The 19,293-nt window shown below is 45.4% G+C and overlaps 1 protein-coding gene across 2 annotated transcripts in view; it reads right to left on the minus strand.

Moving 5' to 3' along the window:
* Positions 1-1,329: 1,329 nt before the first annotated feature.
* Positions 1,330-19,293, minus strand: part of BOD1L1 (biorientation of chromosomes in cell division 1 like 1) — a 58,534-nt gene continuing 40,570 nt past the window's right edge. For both annotated transcript variants that reach the window (XM_040966444.1, XM_040966441.1), the window contains exons 17-26: positions 18,810-18,892; positions 15,826-15,904; positions 15,433-15,506; positions 14,438-14,513; positions 14,315-14,349; positions 13,059-13,104; positions 10,158-10,207; positions 9,981-10,062; positions 9,445-9,598; positions 1,330-2,566 (exon numbers count right to left, since the gene is read on the minus strand). In XM_040966444.1, coding sequence (XP_040822378.1) covers positions 2,449-2,566; positions 9,445-9,598; positions 9,981-10,062; positions 10,158-10,207; positions 13,059-13,104; positions 14,315-14,349; positions 14,438-14,513; positions 15,433-15,506; positions 15,826-15,904; positions 18,810-18,892 — 797 coding nt within the window. In that variant the 3' untranslated portion in view covers positions 1,330-2,448. The remainder of the gene's footprint in view (positions 2,567-9,444; positions 9,599-9,980; positions 10,063-10,157; positions 10,208-13,058; positions 13,105-14,314; positions 14,350-14,437; positions 14,514-15,432; positions 15,507-15,825; positions 15,905-18,809; positions 18,893-19,293) is intronic.

Below are 19,293 nucleotides of genomic sequence, written 5' to 3' on the forward strand. Positions count from 1 at the left end.
CCTTCATTGAGCAGTGGTGAGGTGGTAGGGCTGCTGAGATCAGGGAAACGTTCAATCTGGAAAGGTGTGTTCTCGGTGCTTCTGGGAGGTGGAAGGACGTGTTTCTCGAGTTGACAGTCCTGTGCACTGCAGGAGGCTTCCCATTCCAAGCTTCCTTCCTTCTACTAACTGCTACTCTGATCAAACTGTGGTGATGACCAAGAACTGCTCCCATGTATGTAACACACCCTGCAGTCTGGTTTCCCCTCCCCCTGGCTTTCCAAACCTCTGGAAGCTCGTAACGGTCTGGCTCATGTCCCCATCAGGTCTTCACAGTTCCGCTTTAGTCCCAGTCTTGCAAAGAGGCAGCATTTCCTCAGTTTGATGCTCCGTATGAGGTCATGTTCCCAGCAGGCCTTGCTAAACTTTGTGCCATGGGTCTTATCCTGAGAATATACAAATAAACTTCTAAATTTCTGCTTTCCTTCTGCCTTATTTTCTTTTTCAATATGTATATTTTTAAAGATTTATTTTTATTGGAAAGGCAGATTTACAGAGAAGGAGAGACACAGAGAAGTCTTTCATTCTCTGGTTCACTCCCCAAGAAGCTGTAACAGCTGGAGCTCCTTAAGGTTCCCCCACACAGGTGCAGGATCCCAAGGTCTTGGGCCATTCCTGATGGCTTTCCCAGGCCACAGCAGGGAGCTGGATGGAAGCGGAGCAGCCACTGCCCATGTGGGATCCCGGTAGTTGCAGGGTGAGGATTTAGTCACTAGGCAATCATGCCAGGGCTCTCTTTTTGAATATTTTTATCTGAGGGGGAGAATTACAAACTCCGCAAATGGCTACAGCTGAGCTGGTCTGAAGCCAGGAGCCAGGAGCCTCTTTTGGGTTCATCACATGGGTGCAGGGGCCCAAGGACTTGAAACATCCTGACCTGCTTTCTCAGGCCACACACAGGAAGCTGGATGGGAAGTGGAGCAGCCAGGACATGAACTGGTGGCCATTTGGGATGCTAGCACCTCAGGCAGAGGATTAGCTTACTGTGATACACAACTGGCCTCCAGATCTGGGCTTCGAATGAGCTAACCTACAATAGGCCTGTTACTTCTGTCCTTGGCTAACCTTTAAGACAAGTCCCTTAAACTTTTGAGCTCTGGAGAGAATTCACACTTATTTGCAAGAAATGGTTGCAAAAGAAGACATTCTAAAGTATGGAAGAAAAAATCTTACAACTTCAGTTTTGGGAAATATTTTGTAATTTATATATAAAAATCTCAGTAAGAAACCATGTAAAATGACAAACATCCACCTTACATTAAGAGTAAAAAGAAAAACCCCACACACACATTGATTGCAAATTTTAATTATAAAACAAGATTATGAACAAAACATTTTAAAGTAATCTCAATTATTTGGCAACTTATCACATCATCGCAAGAGACAGATTTGTAAGAAAAGTTTAATCTTATGAAAAACTGAAGTTGGACAGTCTGCTCATATGGGAGTTAAAATATGTTTAAAAAAAGAAGCTGGCAATAAAGCCAGTTTCTATCCTGAAATAATTGTGTATCAAACAACATAAATCCTGAACCTGGACAGACAGGAGCGACTTTGTCGTCACTGACGCAGTACGGAGGGAACATGGAGAGAAGCATGGGAGCAGGACAAGGAGGGGGCGGACAGGGGACCCCGCTGCAGGCGACATGGCATCACGCCGCCTGGTCCAGGGCCCCTGCATCCACGGGGCTGGTGGGGATGGCACAGATGCAAGGATACTCTAAAAACAAGTTCCATTCTGAATGCAAAAGCAACAGGACCTCCCTAAGCTAAACTACTTTACTGGGCTACATGCGAGAGTTTCTGGATTTCCTGCCGGGTCACATTCAGATAGTTACAGGGCAGGCAGAGTCCTAAAAAAATTTCGACTAATGACTGCATAGCATTAAAACCCTTCTTTATTTAAAAAAAAGAGAACATAATAAAATAAAATAAACAGATACATAGTGAAGTTCACAGATAAGTTTTCTCTGTAAAATAAATAAAGTGTTCATTGATTAGCTTCATACATAGAGTAAAATACAACCTATTTTTACATGTTTATATACTATACAGATTATCGTAGGCAGCCTGGTGCCACAGGAGCTGCAAGGGCCTGTGTTAGTGATGTGTCACATTGGGAAATCCCAACTTTGAATGTTAAAATATACAACTACTTTGTTTGGAGTTCAGATACAAAGTAAACTTATTTTCCTTTATCTGAAATAAATGTACATGATCTCTTCTATGAACAGTAGTTTATAAAGCTGTTTGGAAACAAAACAAGGAAAAGCTCACACCTAGGAACTTACAGCACATGCACTTCCTTTTTCAGGTGGAGAAAAAAGCCCAAGGCCCTGGGGCCTGTCCCTTTCTCGTCAGGGCACGGGTGGCCTCTGAGGCCTGTCCCCTTCTTGCCAGTGGCCAGGATTATCGCTTCGCCTTCTTCACAGGGGCTTCCTCCACTCTCTGCTGGCCTCTGGTTCGGGCCCCAGGAGGGCTGACTTCTCTCTTGCGTTTCGTAGAGGGAGAGAGCTGTGTTTTTGATCTGCATTAATGAAAGTCAAGGTAAGTGAGGTTAGTTCCAACCAGCTGCTTCAAATAATTGGGGAGTTTCTTAGAAAACGGATGATCTGAGAATCCTCCAGAACCATTTCTGCAGGAACGCAGCTGAGCCCCATGGCTGACTTCTGCCAGTCTCACACAGGAACACAGAGTCGGGGAATATGGACACTTGCACCCCAGGTCCAGCTCCTCTAGGTGCTCATCTTGGTCAAGTAAACTTCCTGCTCTGGTTCCTAACTATTCTATGTGTGAAGTTAAGTCAACTGCTAGTCCTGCTGATACTGTCCAAAGTTAACTGCTATTTCTACCATGCTGACCAAACTGAAAACGTCAGTAAGAACACAGAGGGATTGCAACCTAGTGCAAAATCATGTTTTGCAGCACAGAATCAGAGAAAACAGTAGGCAGCGTTGGAAAGGGCATCAGGACATGAGGACAGCCTTCTGATCAACCTCCCAACTCCACCAAATCATGCTGCTGTTCGGTGCCTTCTGGCTGATGCTTTAAGACAGGGCGTGGGCATCTGCCTCCTGCAGTACCCTGGACCACAGGCCCGCCAAAGTACTGCTACTCTCACATACAGGATGTCTTTTTACATTTCTGTGCTTCAAAATATCAATTTTTGTCTTGCTTTTGCTTGTTTGTTTTGGCTTGGCATCACTCTATACCAGTCCTAGGATGAACTCCTTTAATCTTAAATTCCAGTTGCACAGTCACTCCTTCAGGAGCTGCAGCCTTTTGCATTTCAGAGCAAGCTCTCCTCTGAAACCCTAGGGTGCTTCAGTTCTTCATCCCAGCATTTACAATTGTCATTTACCCATGTGTCTTTTCAAACTTTAGGTTCCTGTATTTTAATCAATTAACTTATTTTAAAAGGTTTATTTATTGAAGTGGAAGGCAGAGTTTCAGAGAGACACAAAGAGGTCTTCCATCTACTGCTTCCCTTCCTGAATGGCTGCAATGGTCAGTGTAGGCCAGGCGACAGCCAAGAGCCTGGGACATCATGGACTCAAGCTCTTGGGCCATGTTCTGCCGTCTTTACAAACGCTTTAGCAGGGAAGCAGATCAGAAACGGAGCAGCAGGGTCTTGAACAAGTGCTCCCATTGGATCATGGCCTCGTAGGCAGTAGCTTAAGCCACTGAGCCTCACAGCATCAGCCCCTATAGCTGGCATTTTAAAACAATGTATTACTAGAACACAAGGGTTTGCCCTGACAGTACATGCCCCCAACACAGCAGTGATGGCTTACTCACCTGTGAGACCCTCTGCCCTCATTAGACCCTGGCTTTGGCGGTGGCCTTGGCCCGGCCTAGTTCTAGCAATCACAGGCATTTCAGGAAGAACCTGCATATGGGCGCTAACTTGCTTTCTGTCACACACACACACATCCACCCCTACTTCATAATATACCAAATCTGACTCATGCTGATTCTGTTTCTGTTACAGCAACAGCTATGTGATAAGCTGTTGTGCAAAGACATTCTTAACATGGTCTGCTGTCAGGAGGGTCTGATACACACATTTCTTCTCCACTAGAGAAGAGCTTTTCCAGGGTAACTGCTGAAATTAACTCATCTTTCCGATGGCACTGCCCAGAACAATGCCTAACATGTGGTACGTAAGCAGTAAGTGTTACAATTGAATGAAGACTTGGAAAATGAAAACTACAAGAGAAATAGAAATGTGATTTTACTGATACAAAGACATGCTCCACTTCTTGTTTCTCTCATGGCAGAAGCAAGCATCAGCTGTCTTGAATTGAGCTGCAGATAATGTGGTTTTCGGCAAACTGTTCTGAGAAGGCCCACACAGCAATGCCTGCTAACCACCTGCTGCTGGGAACGCCTGCAGACTCGCGTGTATCAGGAGGCGCGTGGCAGGCCACAGCCTTGGGCTGGCCTGCTTCTTCCTGGGGAGGGACACGACACATCCCAGTTGCTCACGTTCCCTGGAGTGTGGCCACCGGGAGTCTGTTGGACAAGCAGATTCACAACATGCACTTTCTAAGAGCCTCAAATGACTCCTCTTCATGCTCAGTTGCAAAGTCTGCACTCAGATCTTCCTAAAATGCTTCCTCTCACACATTAAATAAGAACACAGAGTACATTTGACCTAATAAGCAGTGAGTCAGGGAACTCAGAGTGCCCAGCACTGTGGCTTGCTTTCCTTTCTGTGACATGGAGCTGACAGTGCACCGCCGGCACGCTATAAAGATCAAAGCTGGACAGGCGATCAGAACACTGGCTGTACACAGTGAAGTCTCCTATTCTTGAATGCTATCATGTAGAAAGGAAGACTAGTTCTGATCTAAAGAAGAAACTTCTAGCTCACAGAGAGAAATAAAACTAATATACTTAAATCAACAGTATATTTCATTCCTAGCCACACGTGCAACAGGAGGGAGATGAGTAGGGGCAGAGGCAGGTGGGTGATGAAGCATGCTAAAGATTGTGGACACTAGGGAAGGGAAGGACCCGGATTGCTGAGCACTGATGGGGAGGGTGTTACCCTCCAGCACAGAAAAGGCAAGGTAGGACCCCGCACGCCCATGGGAGCAGTGAGAGCAACCGGCCGCACGGAAGGTGCAAGCTGGTGGTGTGCCTGAGAGGGCTTTGTTCACCCTTCACCCTATGCTCTCTGCAATGCTCTAGTTATGCCAGAAGTGAATCCTGGCTGCTATATGCTTTAGTGTGCTGCAATGACTGAACCAAGCATTCAGGCCTGTGACTGCTTAAGAACAGGCCTTGCCTTTAGTCTTGGTTTGAGAAGAGCTGGCAGATGGGGCTGCTGGGTGCTCCAAAGCAAGCCTGCAGTGTGGGCCCTGTCAGTGCAGCCCGTCCAGGCACCTTCAGCAACTCTTACTATTCCTCTTGGAAACCAATGCTCCCTGGAGACAGTTACTTAAGTGACAGAAGAATCTTAAAGGACATTAGGAAGAAAGCAATACCATACCAAAGAGTCTCAGCGGGGGTTAAACAGGACTTGGGGTGTACACAGGGATTTACCTTCCTAATGGGGGAGTCTTACTAACTTTTTTGCTGGTGAATAACTTCTGTTTTGCTAATTTTTGGTGATTTCTAGGATAAACTGTTTCTAGGTTGCCAAGTTTGGATGCTGCACGTGGCGAATGGCTCACTAGGATGCTTTCTGAAACAGGTTATAGAAACACTGGGCAGTGACAGCTGGAACCCTGCAGGCCCTGAGGCTCCTTGAGGGGAAGTCAGAGCAACTGAGGCCTAAACGCAGAAAAACGGTTGCTTTCTTTGACCCTGCTGAATGAGCAGCAACGAACTTGGCTTGCACAATTCTTTGTTTTTATTGTGCACATTTGATGACAATGGAGAAAAAGATGAATCTGTGAAAAACAGAAATACAGAAGCTGGTGACATAAAGATCCCAAAAGAGCTTATCAGAGTAGAATAGGGCACCAAGATCAATGAAAGTATAATTCAAAAGGCTAAATGTGAAGATCCCAGAAGTCACAGGAAATTAATTAAGAGTCAAAACTGTAAGAATAAGAGCGGTTCGGCTGGGGTATGGTTCAGATAGAGGACGCTGAGCGATCTGAATGCATATTAGCAGTATCCGGAGGATGAGGGAAGCCAGCCCTCCTCTGTTCTGATGTGGAGCTTCTGGCTCTGGGAGAGGCTACACTGAGAACTAACACGGGTGATGAGAGGGCTCCGAAGAGAAGACCTGCAAGACATCCTCCAAGATGTAAAGGAAAGTTACATGGAAGGTACCAGAAGCAGGACCGGAAGCAAGAGGAGCTGCCGGCATGGGGTACTTGCTTTTCCCAAGCAAAGGAGGAGACTTCTGAGGAGGTGGGTGGCTGTCCTTGTTACTAATGTCCATGTGAGTGTATGGACATGGTGCCACCACTGTGTGCCCATTTAACCCCGGGAGTGTGCAGTTAGGAAAACAAAGATAGCAGTGCATGGAACCAATCAAGTAATGCCAAGGAATCTAAGCCAAACAGAAGAGAATTCATTTGTAAATCCAAGTTCCCACGGCACCTAAAAGCAGAGCGCAAACACTCTGGGTGACTAAGGTGACTACAGAGCTACGTGAGCTAAACAGAATTTATTTTTACAGGATTATAGAAGGCAAAGTTGATGTCTATTTACTAAATTTATTGGAAAAGCAGAGTGAGGTTGACAGTGACAGTGTGAGAGAGCTTTGCCAAATGGTGGACACAACTGGGATGGGGTCAGGTAGAGCCAGAAGCCAGAATCCCACCAGGTCTCCCATGTGGGTGAGAGGAGCTCATGTACTTGAACCATCCCCTCCTGCATCCCAGGTGCATTAGCAGAGCGAAGGAGACAGCACTGATAAGGGATATGAGTGCCCCAAGGGGTGGCCTTCACAACTTTACACTGTAACGTCCAACCTGTGATAGCTATTGAAGGGCGCGAAAAGGCCTAAAGAGCCTTCTCCAAGTAGAATCCTGCTGTACTAGGTAAGAGGGAGGCGGCGGGACGTTAAGGATTTGCTGAACCTCAGTGATGGATGCTGACCTCCAGCACCCTATACTCTGATCAGCAGGAACCCTGACTCCGTGACATCTCTCTATCTCGGTTGCCTCATTAAACAATAGCATGAGGTACCTTATTTTTAGCTATGTGATCCTCTTCAGTCTTTCGGCTCTAAAATCTGATTCTCTGAGAAGTCAAACCATGGTACAGACAGCTAATGATGTACTATGTTTGGAGGAATTAGAAACAAGATGTCAGTATCTGGCACTGATGAGTTTTTGGCTTTGTTCATGTTAAGTCTGGTACTATTATTGATAGATTATTTCTGTTTTTTCATACAGTTCATATTTTGTTGTGACCTTCAATAGTCAATAATGCTTAAAAAAGATGGTTTTAAGTCTTGGGAGGGTATGTGAAACAAGGCACTATTATTGCGACATCATTACAGGTTACAAGGACTTGAAATAAATGTTATAGGACTTTTTGATTGATTTTTGATAATGACATAGATGACACCAGATTCACACCGTGTGAATTGCAACAAAGGCACATTTTGGCTTAGGAAGGGGTTATTAGCCATTAGAATGAACTGACATTGTCAAGACAAGCACAGAACACTTGTTGATGGGAGTGGGAGGACCCTGGCTGATGGGAGTGGAAGGACCCTGCCTGATGGGAGTGGGAGGACCCTGGCTGATGGAGTGGGAGGACCCTGGCTGATGGGAGTGGGAGGACCCTGGCTGATGGAGTGGGAGGACCCTGCCTGATGGAGTGGGAGGACCCTGCCTGATGGAGTGGGAGGACCCTGGCTGGTGGGAGTGGGAGGACCCTGGCTGGTGGGAGTGGAAGGACGCTGGCTGGTGGGAGTGGGAGGACCCTGGCTGATGGAGTGGGAGGACACTGCCTGATGGAGTGGGAGGACCCTGGCTGATGGGAGTGGGAGGACCCTGGCTGATGGAGTGGGAGGACCCTGGCTGGTGGGAGTGGGAGGACCCTGGCTGATGGAGTGGGAGGACCCTGGCTGGTGGGAGTGGGAGGACCCTGGCTGATGAAGTGGGAGGACCCTGGCTGATGGAGTGGGAGGACCCTGGCTGATGGAGTGGAAGGACCCTGGCTGGTGGGAGTGGGAGGACTCTGGCTGGTGGGAGTGGGAGGACCCTGGCTGATGGAGTGGGAGGACCCTGGCTGGTGGGAGTGGGAGGACCCTGGCTGGTGGGAGTGGGAGGACCCTGGCTGATGGAGTGGGAGGACCCTGGCTGATGGAGTGGGAGGACCCTGGCTGGTGGGAGTGGGAGGACCCTGGCTGATGGAGTGGGAGGACCCTGGCTGGTGGGAGTGGGAGGACCCTGGCTGATGGAGTGGGAGGACCCTGGCTGGTGGGAGTGGGAGGACCCTGGCTGATGGAGAGGGAGGACCCTGGCTGGTGGGAGTGGAAGGACCCTGCCTGATGGAGTGGGAGGACCCTGGCTGATGGAGTGGGAGGACCCTGGCTGATGGAGTGGGAGGACCCTGGCTGATGGAGTGGGAGGACCCTGGCTGGTGGGAGTGGGAGGACCTTGGCTGATGGAGTGGGAGGACCCTGGCTGGTGGGAGTGGGAGGACCCTGGCTGATGGAGTGGGAGGACCCTGGCTGATGGAGTGGGAGGACCCTGGCTGATAGAGTGGGAGGACCCTGGCTGATGGGAGAGGGTATGATGATGACCTGTGTTTGGGGCAGAGGATGGAAGTTGAGAAAATGGGAAAAAATACTTGTTTAAATAGAGTTGAACAGGCTTATTTCCTTTAGGACTTTCCAAGGCATTCTGAAATTCATTTGACCACAGCACTCTGAGACACAGTATCTGAGATAAAGCAGATATTTGAACATATTTGTAGGAGTGGGCATTTAGCTTGGCAGTTAAGATACCTGCGTGCCACTTTGGAGAATCTGGTTTGATTCCTGGATCTGGCTGCTGAACCCAGTTATTGAGTTCCTATACTCAAGAGACCTGGGCTGCGTTTCTAGCTTTCTAGCTCCTGGCTCTGCCCTGGCAAATTACACGTATTTGGTGGGGAATGTACCAGTAGATAGATGGTTGCTACCACTAATACATTTTTTAAAAGTTTTACACACACACACACACACGCACGTGCGCACACACACACAGAATGGATTCCACTAAACACACACTTAAAGTCTAGCAAGGACTTTGAAGTGACCCCCAAAGAAAGCACATTCTTCAAGAACCAGAAGGGCAGAAGGCCAACAGCCTGGACTTTCTGCTGTAGATAAAATCAAACAGCCTCCATATGGCACAGCCAACTTGGAGATCCCATGAAACCGGATGCTGCCTTCCGACAGAGAAGCCAGCGAGGCTCCATGGTGGCTCCGCGTGACCCCGTTACCTCTGGGCCTCAGATCTCGTGCTGGACCTGGTGGTAGCTCCTGAGGGCTCATCCTCTTCCTCCTCTTCCTCTTCCTCATCAGAGTCCTGATCTTTTTTGTCCTCAATTCCTTCAGAAACTGATTTCTGGCGTTTTCTTTCTGGCTCTGAAGAGTCTGTTGAAATAGAAACACCTGGATTGTACAATTCCAAAAGACGCTTCCCATAGACTGTCATAAAGTTTGGAACTTGGGATATTAGGGGCTTGGAGGCAGAAGAAGTGCTTTTGCACTTCCTTTTTGCTTCAGCACTTACAATTCACAACTGTTTAACTTAATCTCAAACACATTTGGGATAGTTTACTTATATAGTTCACAGCCAGCAATCATGAAAAATTCACATGTACTCAGAGAAGCATCTGGGATGTACCACTTCTGACATGGGATTAGAGCTATTTTACACATATTTATGTAGTATTAATACTAGCTGTACCCCACTGGGTTTGTCCTCACCCAGAGGAATACTGACTCTGTAATTAAGACTGTGCTAATGAAATACCCGCATCATCTGACAGCGTGAGCGACCGCTTGGGCTTTCTCCCCCTCCGACGGACACTCGCCGCTTTCTCTTCGCCATCATCCTACAAGGAATAAAATTGAAGATGAAAAGGTGGCCAATGAAGCAGTTATTAAAGTCATTTTCAAAGTATTTATCTTGATAAGGAAATTAACTTACAGTGCTTATATTTCTTTCATGGAGGTGAGCTGTCTCTTTACTGGACTCATCTTTAAGAAAAGAGAAGCCTGCATTAACACTTTATGGCTATATTAAACTGGAATAGTCTGGCTTGTAATCTGCCAATGTACTTATGCTGCTTAATGCCCTGTTGATCACTATTTTATATTAATCAAGCACACAGAATCAAACACCTAATAGAGAGTACATCAAGATGAAGGGCAAGGGTTTTTGTTTCAGAGTTGTAAAAAGCAAGCTACATGACTGGGGGCAACTGCTGAAATCCCACCAGTCTCATCTGTTTACCAGTAAGATGGGGGTGGGTGGTCTGTGCGGTCTGCTCGTTGGAATGTTCTGAACTCAGAACGAGGAGGAAAATGGCAGTGAACCCAAGATGAAGCAGGAAGTGCAGGGCAAGATGATTCTTGTTGTAAATTTCTCTATAACTTAAGTATTACAATCCCAGTTTATATTTGTAAAAATCAGGCTGGAGTAATTTGATTCATGAAATTTGTTCAAAATCACATAGCTAACAAGTAGAGCAACAGCTGGAATTTTTTCAACTTTGAACACTTATATCACTGCTAAGTAAAAAAATATTACAAGCCTGTCAGTAGGTTGTGTATATGTGTTTTGACATGTGTGCTTTTTGTGCGTGTGCAACTTGCTCATAAAAGGAAGGTTAGCGAAGCTACAGTTACGGAACTCAAAGCAGTTGTTGCCAGTGATGAACAGGGCAGCATCTGCCCTTTTCTCCAAGTCCAACACAGCAATCATAAGCATGAGCAGAATCGCATTCCCCTGCCTACAAATAACCTTTAATTTATCAAAATAGAAGTTGTAGTAAGATCACAATTAAGTGTGAAAAAAGTATATACTACACATTTACTTAACCTTGTTGATTTTTATAACATGATCATGTCAATTCACAGAAAACAGTTGTCACAGTCTTCTTTTAAAAAAGTTATTATGGGCCTGGTGCGAATGCATAGTGGTTAAGAAGTCTTCACCTTGCATGCACTGGGATCCCATATGGTCACCGGTTCTAATTCTGGCAGCCCTGCTTCCCATCTGGCTCCCTGCTTGTGGCCTGGGAAAGCTGTCAAGGACGACCCAATGACTTGGGACCCTGCACCTGTGTGGGAGACCCGGAAGAGCTCCTGGCTCCTGGCTTCAGACTGGCGCAGCACTGGCTATTGTTGCCACTTGGGGAGTGAATCACTGGACGGAAGATCTTCCTCTGTCTCTCCTCCTCTTTACATATGTGACTTTGCAATAAAAACAAATCTTTAAGAAAAGTTATTACTGCATATTTTTTATTTCTTTCAAGAATATTTATTTTGTTTACTTGAAAGAGCAACAGAGAACCTGAGACAGATCCAGATGTGTATCCTTCATCGGCTGGTTTACTCTTCAGACACCCACAGGAGCCAGGACCAGGCCAGTGGGCACACGAGCTGCCTCCTAGCACGCGCTAGCAGAAAGGGGGGCCGGAAGTGGGGGGGGGGTGCCAGGACTCAAATGGGACTCTGCCACGGGATGCAGATGTCCAGAGCGGTAACAATCTGCTGTGCCACACACTTGCCTTGTGCATCTGCATATGCATAAAACAACATGAATATTTATTTATTTGAAAGGCAGATGTACACACTGAAGGAGAAGGAGACAGATTTTCCATGTGCTGCTTCACTTCCCAAAAGGCTGCAATGGCCAGAGCTGAGCTGACCTGAAGGAAGTCAGGAGCCAAGAGCTTCCTCCGGGTCTTCCATGTGGGTGCAGGGGCCCAAGGACTTGAGCCACCTTTGGCTGCTTCCCCAGTCCAAAAGTAGAGGGCTGGTCCAGAAAAGAGAGCAGCCAGGAGTAGAATCAGTAGCCATATAAGATGCCAGCACCGCAGGCAAAGGAGTAGCTTGCTGAGCCACCGCCCGAGCCTCCCATGCCTATTTGTACTTATTAACTTATTGAGAAGCAGAGAGCGGGAGAGAGCAAGCAGGTGCACGTGCCTTCTCTCATCTGCCGGTCTGAGCCGCAAACGCCCACAACAGTCCATTGCCAGGACTGAAGCTACGAGGAAGGGCTCAATCCAGGCTCCCACGGGGATGACAAGGGCCACTAATCTGGACCACCACCTGTATCATGCGGTGTGCAAGGAAGTCGGAGCTGCAGCTAGCGTGAACCCAGGCACCCTGGCTGGGCATTTTAACCGCTGGCCAAATTCCTGCCCAAACATTCACCCTTTTTACTTACGCCAACCCTTTAAAAAGACCACCAATTGCAATTTTTGCTTTCATGTGAAAATTTTCAAATCATGAAATTTAGACACATGTAAAAAGTTGGGACAACGTGTGCGACAGGAACAAATAATTCGGAATGTGTCTACCTTTCTGCACCAGGACCCGTCATTATCAACACTTTGGAATACCTTTTCCTCTTTGGAATGATGACAAAACAATTCAAAACAACTTTACCTCTTGAGTCTTGTGCACAGGCTGCTTTCAAAATTACTACAGCCCTGAGAACAGCAGGCTCTTGAACTGAGCTTGTACCTTCCTTGTAACAGTTTTTAATTCCCGGTCAGTTTCTTTCCTAAGTGACGGTTCGGATCATGTGCAGGCCAGTTACTTCCTGGCACATCTCCACCATTTTGCTTTTTCTTGCCTTGCCTGCCTTCATGAAGGCTACTCAGACAGATTAAACCAGGAAATACACAGGTCACAGAAAAAGCTACGTGGTACAGTCTCTCCTGGCTGTCAAGGACCCTGCTGTTAGCTAGGAGGCCATTCATTTTAATGAGAAACAAAATCAAATTCTAACATCTTTTTGCAAAGCCAGTTTCCCTTACCTCTAACATCACACTTAGTGGAAAGCCGTGGGTCTCAAGGCCCAAGTTTCAATGCTTACCTGGGGGCATTGCTTTCAGTTTGCCACTAGGTGGAGATTGTTCTACCTAAGTTTAAACAAACAGGAAATGGAAGTCAGCAGTTTATCCCGCTGAAAGACAACCAGTAACATAAAGAAGGTTGAGCACCTCTATTTGCAATGTAAACAGAATGTCTGAGACCTGTGCCAAGCAGGCGTAAATGCCAAGGTCTCTGAACACATGGTCTTCCTCTGTGTTGGCGGAAGAACCCTGAAGGCGATGCAGCATGCCCGAGCACTGTTTAGGTCAGTGCATGCATCCGCGTGGTTCTCTGGTTTTGCCTTCTTTTTTTCTTTTAAAGATTTTATTTTTATTTTTATTGGAAAGGCAGATATGCAGAGAGGACAGAGAGGAGAGACAGAGAGGAAGATCTTCCGTCCAATGATTCACTCCCCAAGTGAGAGCACAACAGCGGATGCTATGCCGGTCCGAAGCCAGGAGCCTCTTCCGGGTCTCCCACACGGGTGCAGGGTCCCAAAGCTTTGGGCTGTCCTCGACTGCTTTCCCGGGCCACAGGCAGGGAGCTGGAAGGGAAGCAGGGCTGCCGGGATAGAACCGGTGCCCATATGGGATCCTGGGCGTGCAAGGCCACCGTGCCGGGCCCTGGTTTTGCCTTCTTACAAGTCTGTGAATGCATGAATCCACTGTAATCCACGAATCACAGATCTGGGAGAAAGTGTCAAAGCTGACACTCGAATCAGGGCAGGTGACATGCCTGTCCTCATTAGAATGCTGTTACTTAGATGCATGCTACAAAAACTGATACAATGATCTCACTGGACAGATACTCCAGAATCAAAGTAAAAGAATGCCCAAGAAATAAAACCAAAACCAAATAAAGTTATCCCTAGGGAGCGCTCTGCATTAAAAGCAAGGTATATTTTAGTATAAAAGCAATTTTATAGAAGGTGGTGAAGCATCTCAGAGGTCTTTACAAGAAAGTTACCATCTTAAAAATCACACAAGACAGGTCATCCAGGGCAACCACAGAGGGCGAGTCCCCAAGTAATTTTTATGTAATCCTATGAGTAAGGATAGAATCAGGCTCAAGAACTAATAGAATCAGTTTATCATTAATAATAATTAATCACTGATAAAATACTTAACTGGCTACTTAATGTTTGATTTAATCGAGTCTTCCAACACTCAAGTGGTTGAAAATATCATATTGTGTAGTATACCCTTTCCAGGTCAAGAATAAATATTTGAAGATAGCTCGGCTTTTACAATTACTTACAGGAACTATGCCAGTATCTGTCTTGGTGTCATCTTCTAGAAAAAGATTAAAAAAAAGAAGTTTAACTTAAAAAGTACTTGGAGAATTTCTTGCCTGTGAACTGAAAACACACCAAATACTTACTTGCTCTGAATGCTGTTTCTACAGGGTATTTGCGAGGTCTTCCTCTTTTTCTTTTAATAACTACTGGCTGATCTTCCTGGAGAGAAAATGGGAAAAAAGAAACAAACAATAAAAATCAGTAATTGCATCTTCTATCATACAAGTAATTTGTTTTCTCAAGATGAGAGATTCCTAACAAGCTCAAATCCCAGCTTTGTCACTTAGTAAATAAGTGACTGCAAGTTCTACATATTTCTCCCATTCAGAAATGCTGGTAACTCCTTCATGAATTCAAGAAGATAAGAAGAGCATGAGGCCATGAGGTGATGGACATGAGCGCTCAATGAGTCCTTCTTAATTTGGTAGGAAATAACATGTCCATTTCAGTTGGGATAAGTCTTAAGTTACATGTGACTAAATGTTATTCCTTATAAAGTAAGTAAAGGAGTCTACTGATTTTCTCATCATTAAAAACTGGCAAATGCAGCATGGTGAGCTATATACAGCCTGGCCAGTATACAGCCTGTGTCCCTCGAGTTACAGTGTCTGTGTTGGGCCACTGGTTCTCTGCCCCAAGCCTCCGCTGCTAATCTGAGTCAGGCTGGCTGTTGTGACAGCCTCCCTGGAAGCCACTCCCTTGCCTCAGGAAACTGTCCCCCGTCTTTCTGGCTGGACCCCATGTTTCTGACAGTCTGAGGTCCAATGCCCTGTGCTGGTGCCCGCACCGGCAGTGCTAAGACGTGAGTCGGAACCCGAGTGTGTCACTCATGCAGAGTTTTGGGTTGATCCTGTCTGGCCATATAAAGTAGGTCTCATTCAAATGTCTGAGGAAACCAAGATGAAGAGAGCAAAATTAATCATAATGACACTGATTAAATGCACTGTATGAAACGGTGCCTCACTGCACTAAATAAAGACTTCTAAGAATACTTCAGAAAAACTTCAAGCAATGGATTGAAACACAATTTAGTTTTAGTGCTTAAATTGTGGACAGATCAAAATGAAACAGTTCTTACCTCCTGAGATTTGAAGCTGTCCTCTTCATTCTGCTCTGTCCTTTCGCTGGCAGCTTCGCTATTGCTAAATTCATCTGCAAAGAAGGCAGAACTCCATGCACTGCCGCTCACCAGGCAGCCTCGCCCACAGGACTGCAGTCACAGCGCGCGCGCGCGCACACACACACACACACACACTCTCTCTCTCTCTCTCCACCGCAGGCTGATGAACCTGAAGTAAGTTAGCTGAGACTCGGCACAGTTTGAGTGGAGTAGGATCCAAATTACAAATGCTTCGGGCTCTAGCAATTAGAGGCACAAGGTACAAGGAAGGCAAAGCTGTGTCTGAGAGTGAAGCACGCCGAAGGCCGACCACTGGGGAGGCGGTCTCAGCTCTCAGGGTAACTGACTCACCCTTCTCCTCCACAGCCATTGAGCTCAGCGTCTCACAGCTCATCTGAGGGGATTCTTCTAGATCTCCAAAGTTCTCTTCCTATGGAAAAATTGAACAAAGCAAGGGGGTTTCTTTTACTCTTAATCTTGCCTCCAATTATTCTCCTCCAAATTTGTCTTTCTAGTTCAAAATCAATTCAAACTCAGTCATCTTTAATAAGCTTGCTGGAAACTGTTTTTGAAAAACAACTTCTGCAAATTCATTTAACCCAGCATCTGTCCTCTTGGCTCCCAACATGCTGATGGTGACCAGACAAGGGGAGGCCACTCTCAGGTCTTTGTATCGTGGGACTCCCAGACTCCCTGGAGCACGCTCACAGGATTTCAGGCAGCAGTGACACGGGAAATCCCAGCCCGCGACTGACACAGGATGTCGGGGCAAGCTCACTTGCAGTGAGGCCCCCAAACCTAATCCACTCATGTACATCTGAAAAGAGTTGCTTTTTTTGACTTTTACATAAAAGGCACATGTAAACACATTCTACATCATTTTGTTTTCACACCTCAATGGCTCATCTTATACCCAACTTGGTACAAGGTGAGAAAATGCAAGTTCAACCCATTCGGAAAAGCCCACTGCCTTATTTGACACTGACTGTGAAACTCCTGCTGTGATTTTTAAGCCAGAATCTTTTCATGTGCTGAGTGAGAGTGTGCGTGCTGGGGCGGTGGGGAGCAGGCAGGATTCCTGGTACCCTTCATTTCAGTCTTAGCATTTCATCACTTTTTTAGGCTGGGAAGCTGAGGCACTATTTGGAAGTTTTCAAACCACTGGAAAGCCTGCATTTCTGATTTTCACCTGGTTCTTTCGGAGCCAATATTCAGTCCCTTAAGCATTTAATCAGATCCTGATGACATGCAAGCAACTCACTTTTTATTCCCTGCTTTTATTTTTCCAGTTCTTGGTTTTTTCCATCTATCTAATTTTGGTCTTCTTTTAGTCTTGCCATATATAATTTAGAGAAATGACTTAATTGCTTTTATAAAATGATACATGCTTCTTACATAGAATCTGTAATAAGAATGATAAAATCATTCTCAGCTTACTATCCCCAAATCACTCTTGATATCAATGTTAAATGTGATATTAAATGATTGCATACAACATTCCATGCAAGCAAATATTCTTCTGTAACACTGAAAATCTTTTGATTTTTAAAATGAAACTAGGTAAGATAGAGTTTATTTCAATTTAACATTAAATATATGAAGCTGAAGGGAAAACGGAGACATTATAGTTCTTGGGCAAAAATGATCTCTGAATGAGTTGTAGTAATATAAGTCAGCTTATATATTTTTATAGCATGATTTAAATGCTTTGCGGGCTGGTACCAAAGCTCTACAGGTTAATCCTTCATCTACAAGTGTCAGCATTCCATAGCGGCGCTGGTTCCTGTTGCCACTGCTCCACTCACAATTCAGCTCCCTGCTAACGGCCTGAGCAGACACTAACTGAAGTCCTTGGTCCTGCACCCACATGGGAGATCTGGAAGAAGCTCCTGGCTCCTGGCTTAGGATGGTCTCAGCTCCGGCCTCTGCAGGCATTTGGGGAGTGAACCAGCAGATTCTTCCCTCCGTCTTTCCTTTTCTTTATAAATCTGCCTTTCTAATAAAACTTTTTTTTTTTTTAATTTTTGGAACAAGGTGGGAGAAATAAATTTGGAAGGCAAAAGCAGGTGATGGAGGAGAATACTAGTATAGAAAGACAAACAGAAATATTAGAGTACCAAGTCTCACAAATGGAAAAATCATTTAAAAAAAAGTATTTGGAGTATTTGGTAGGAACTTGGGAAATTTGGAAATATAATACAGAGTAAAAGAGATAGTAGGGGCAGAAATAAAAATCTGTAAGCTGCTTTTATGAGTCTTAAAACAAAAATAAGACCATGGGGAGCAGAAGTCAAGGGCGACAATTCTTGACTGCCTGTATTTTTTGGACAGGGCCTATACTATCACTAGCATGGCAGTGTGCCAATGTATGCTAGAAAGTGGTATGGTCACTGAATTCAAATATTCTGGGGCAAGTAAATTATTCATTTATTTATTTATAAGATTTACCTTAATTTGAAAGGTAGTGTTAAGAGAGGAGAGCCAGATATCTGCCATCACTGGCCGAGTCTGCCCAGTCTGAGGGTAGGAGCCGGGAGCCTCTCCCAATCTCCCACAGGGTGCAGGGGCCCAAGGACTTGGGCTGTCCTCCTCTTTTCCAGGCCATAAGCAGGGATCTGGATTGGGAATGAACCAGCTAGGATTCAAACTGGAACCCCGTGAGGTGCCAGTGCCAAGGGTGGAAGCCTAACATGTTAAACCATGGCACCTACTCCATGTTTATTTCTCAACGGATTTAAAAAATTTGAAATGCAGAATTACAGGGAGAGAGGAAGGCGAGGAGAGTTGGAGAGATGTTACATCCACTGGTTCACTCCCCAGAGGCCAAAAGGGCTTGCGGAGGTGCCTGGGGGAGGTCAGGAGCCTGGAACTCCATCTGGTTCACTCACGCAGGTGGCAAGGGTCTGAGTACTCGAGCTGTGTACCTCTGCTTTCCAAGGCACAACAGCAGGATGCCGGACTAACGCGGAGTAACCATTAACGGTAACTGGTGTTCATATGGGCTGCCAGCCTTGCAGGTGCTGTCCTACCCGCCACACCATGATGCTGGCCCCATAGTTCTATTTAGGATAAAGCACAGGACACTTCGGAAAAAATATAAAGAAATCTGAAGACATCAATATATTACTGAACAAAATCCTAGGTAAAGATTACTAATTTGGCTTTACACATTTGCTTTTGAGGAGAGAATAAGAGCTATATATCTTTTATAACAATGTGATTATCAGAGATATATCAAGTAAAAAACACAAAAAGGAAAAACATGCATCATAGTAAGTGTTCAGTTATTTCAACAGGTTACGTTCAAACTTAAGTTATTATATAGGAAAAAATACCTTTGTGTTTTGTGGGTTGCTTTCAGAACATTGCCTCTGTACTGCTTCCATTTTGGTAGAATCCAGGATATCTGAATTATCATCTGTAAATCAGTTTGAATAGAATCACAAAGAGATAAAACCAAAATGAAAAATGAAATGTAGTTTTATTTTAAGACAGTTTGATACTTATTGTTTAGGTTTGTCAGAGTGAAGCTGAAATATATCATAAATATACTTATCATTGTCATGTTATTGACACCAACAAAGTGGAAATTCTGCGGAAAGGGTTTGGCGCACACAGAGTTCCCAGAAATACTTTAATTTCCACTTTTTGTTTGAGTTATCACCTATAAAGTAGAGTTTAGTAACTGATACCACGACTCTGGACTCAGATTCACTTGGTGGAGGTAAAGTTACAATGCCCCAGAACCTTAATTTTCTGTTTGTATAATGGTGACAATATCTAACTCAGAATTATTGCTATGGGAGTATACGATAAAGA

Source organism: Ochotona curzoniae, unplaced genomic scaffold (assembly GCF_017591425.1).
Source record: "Ochotona curzoniae isolate NIBS_2020 unplaced genomic scaffold, NIBS_Ocur_1.0 scaffold_4505, whole genome shotgun sequence".
Lineage (NCBI taxonomy): Eukaryota > Metazoa > Chordata > Mammalia > Lagomorpha > Ochotonidae > Ochotona > Ochotona curzoniae.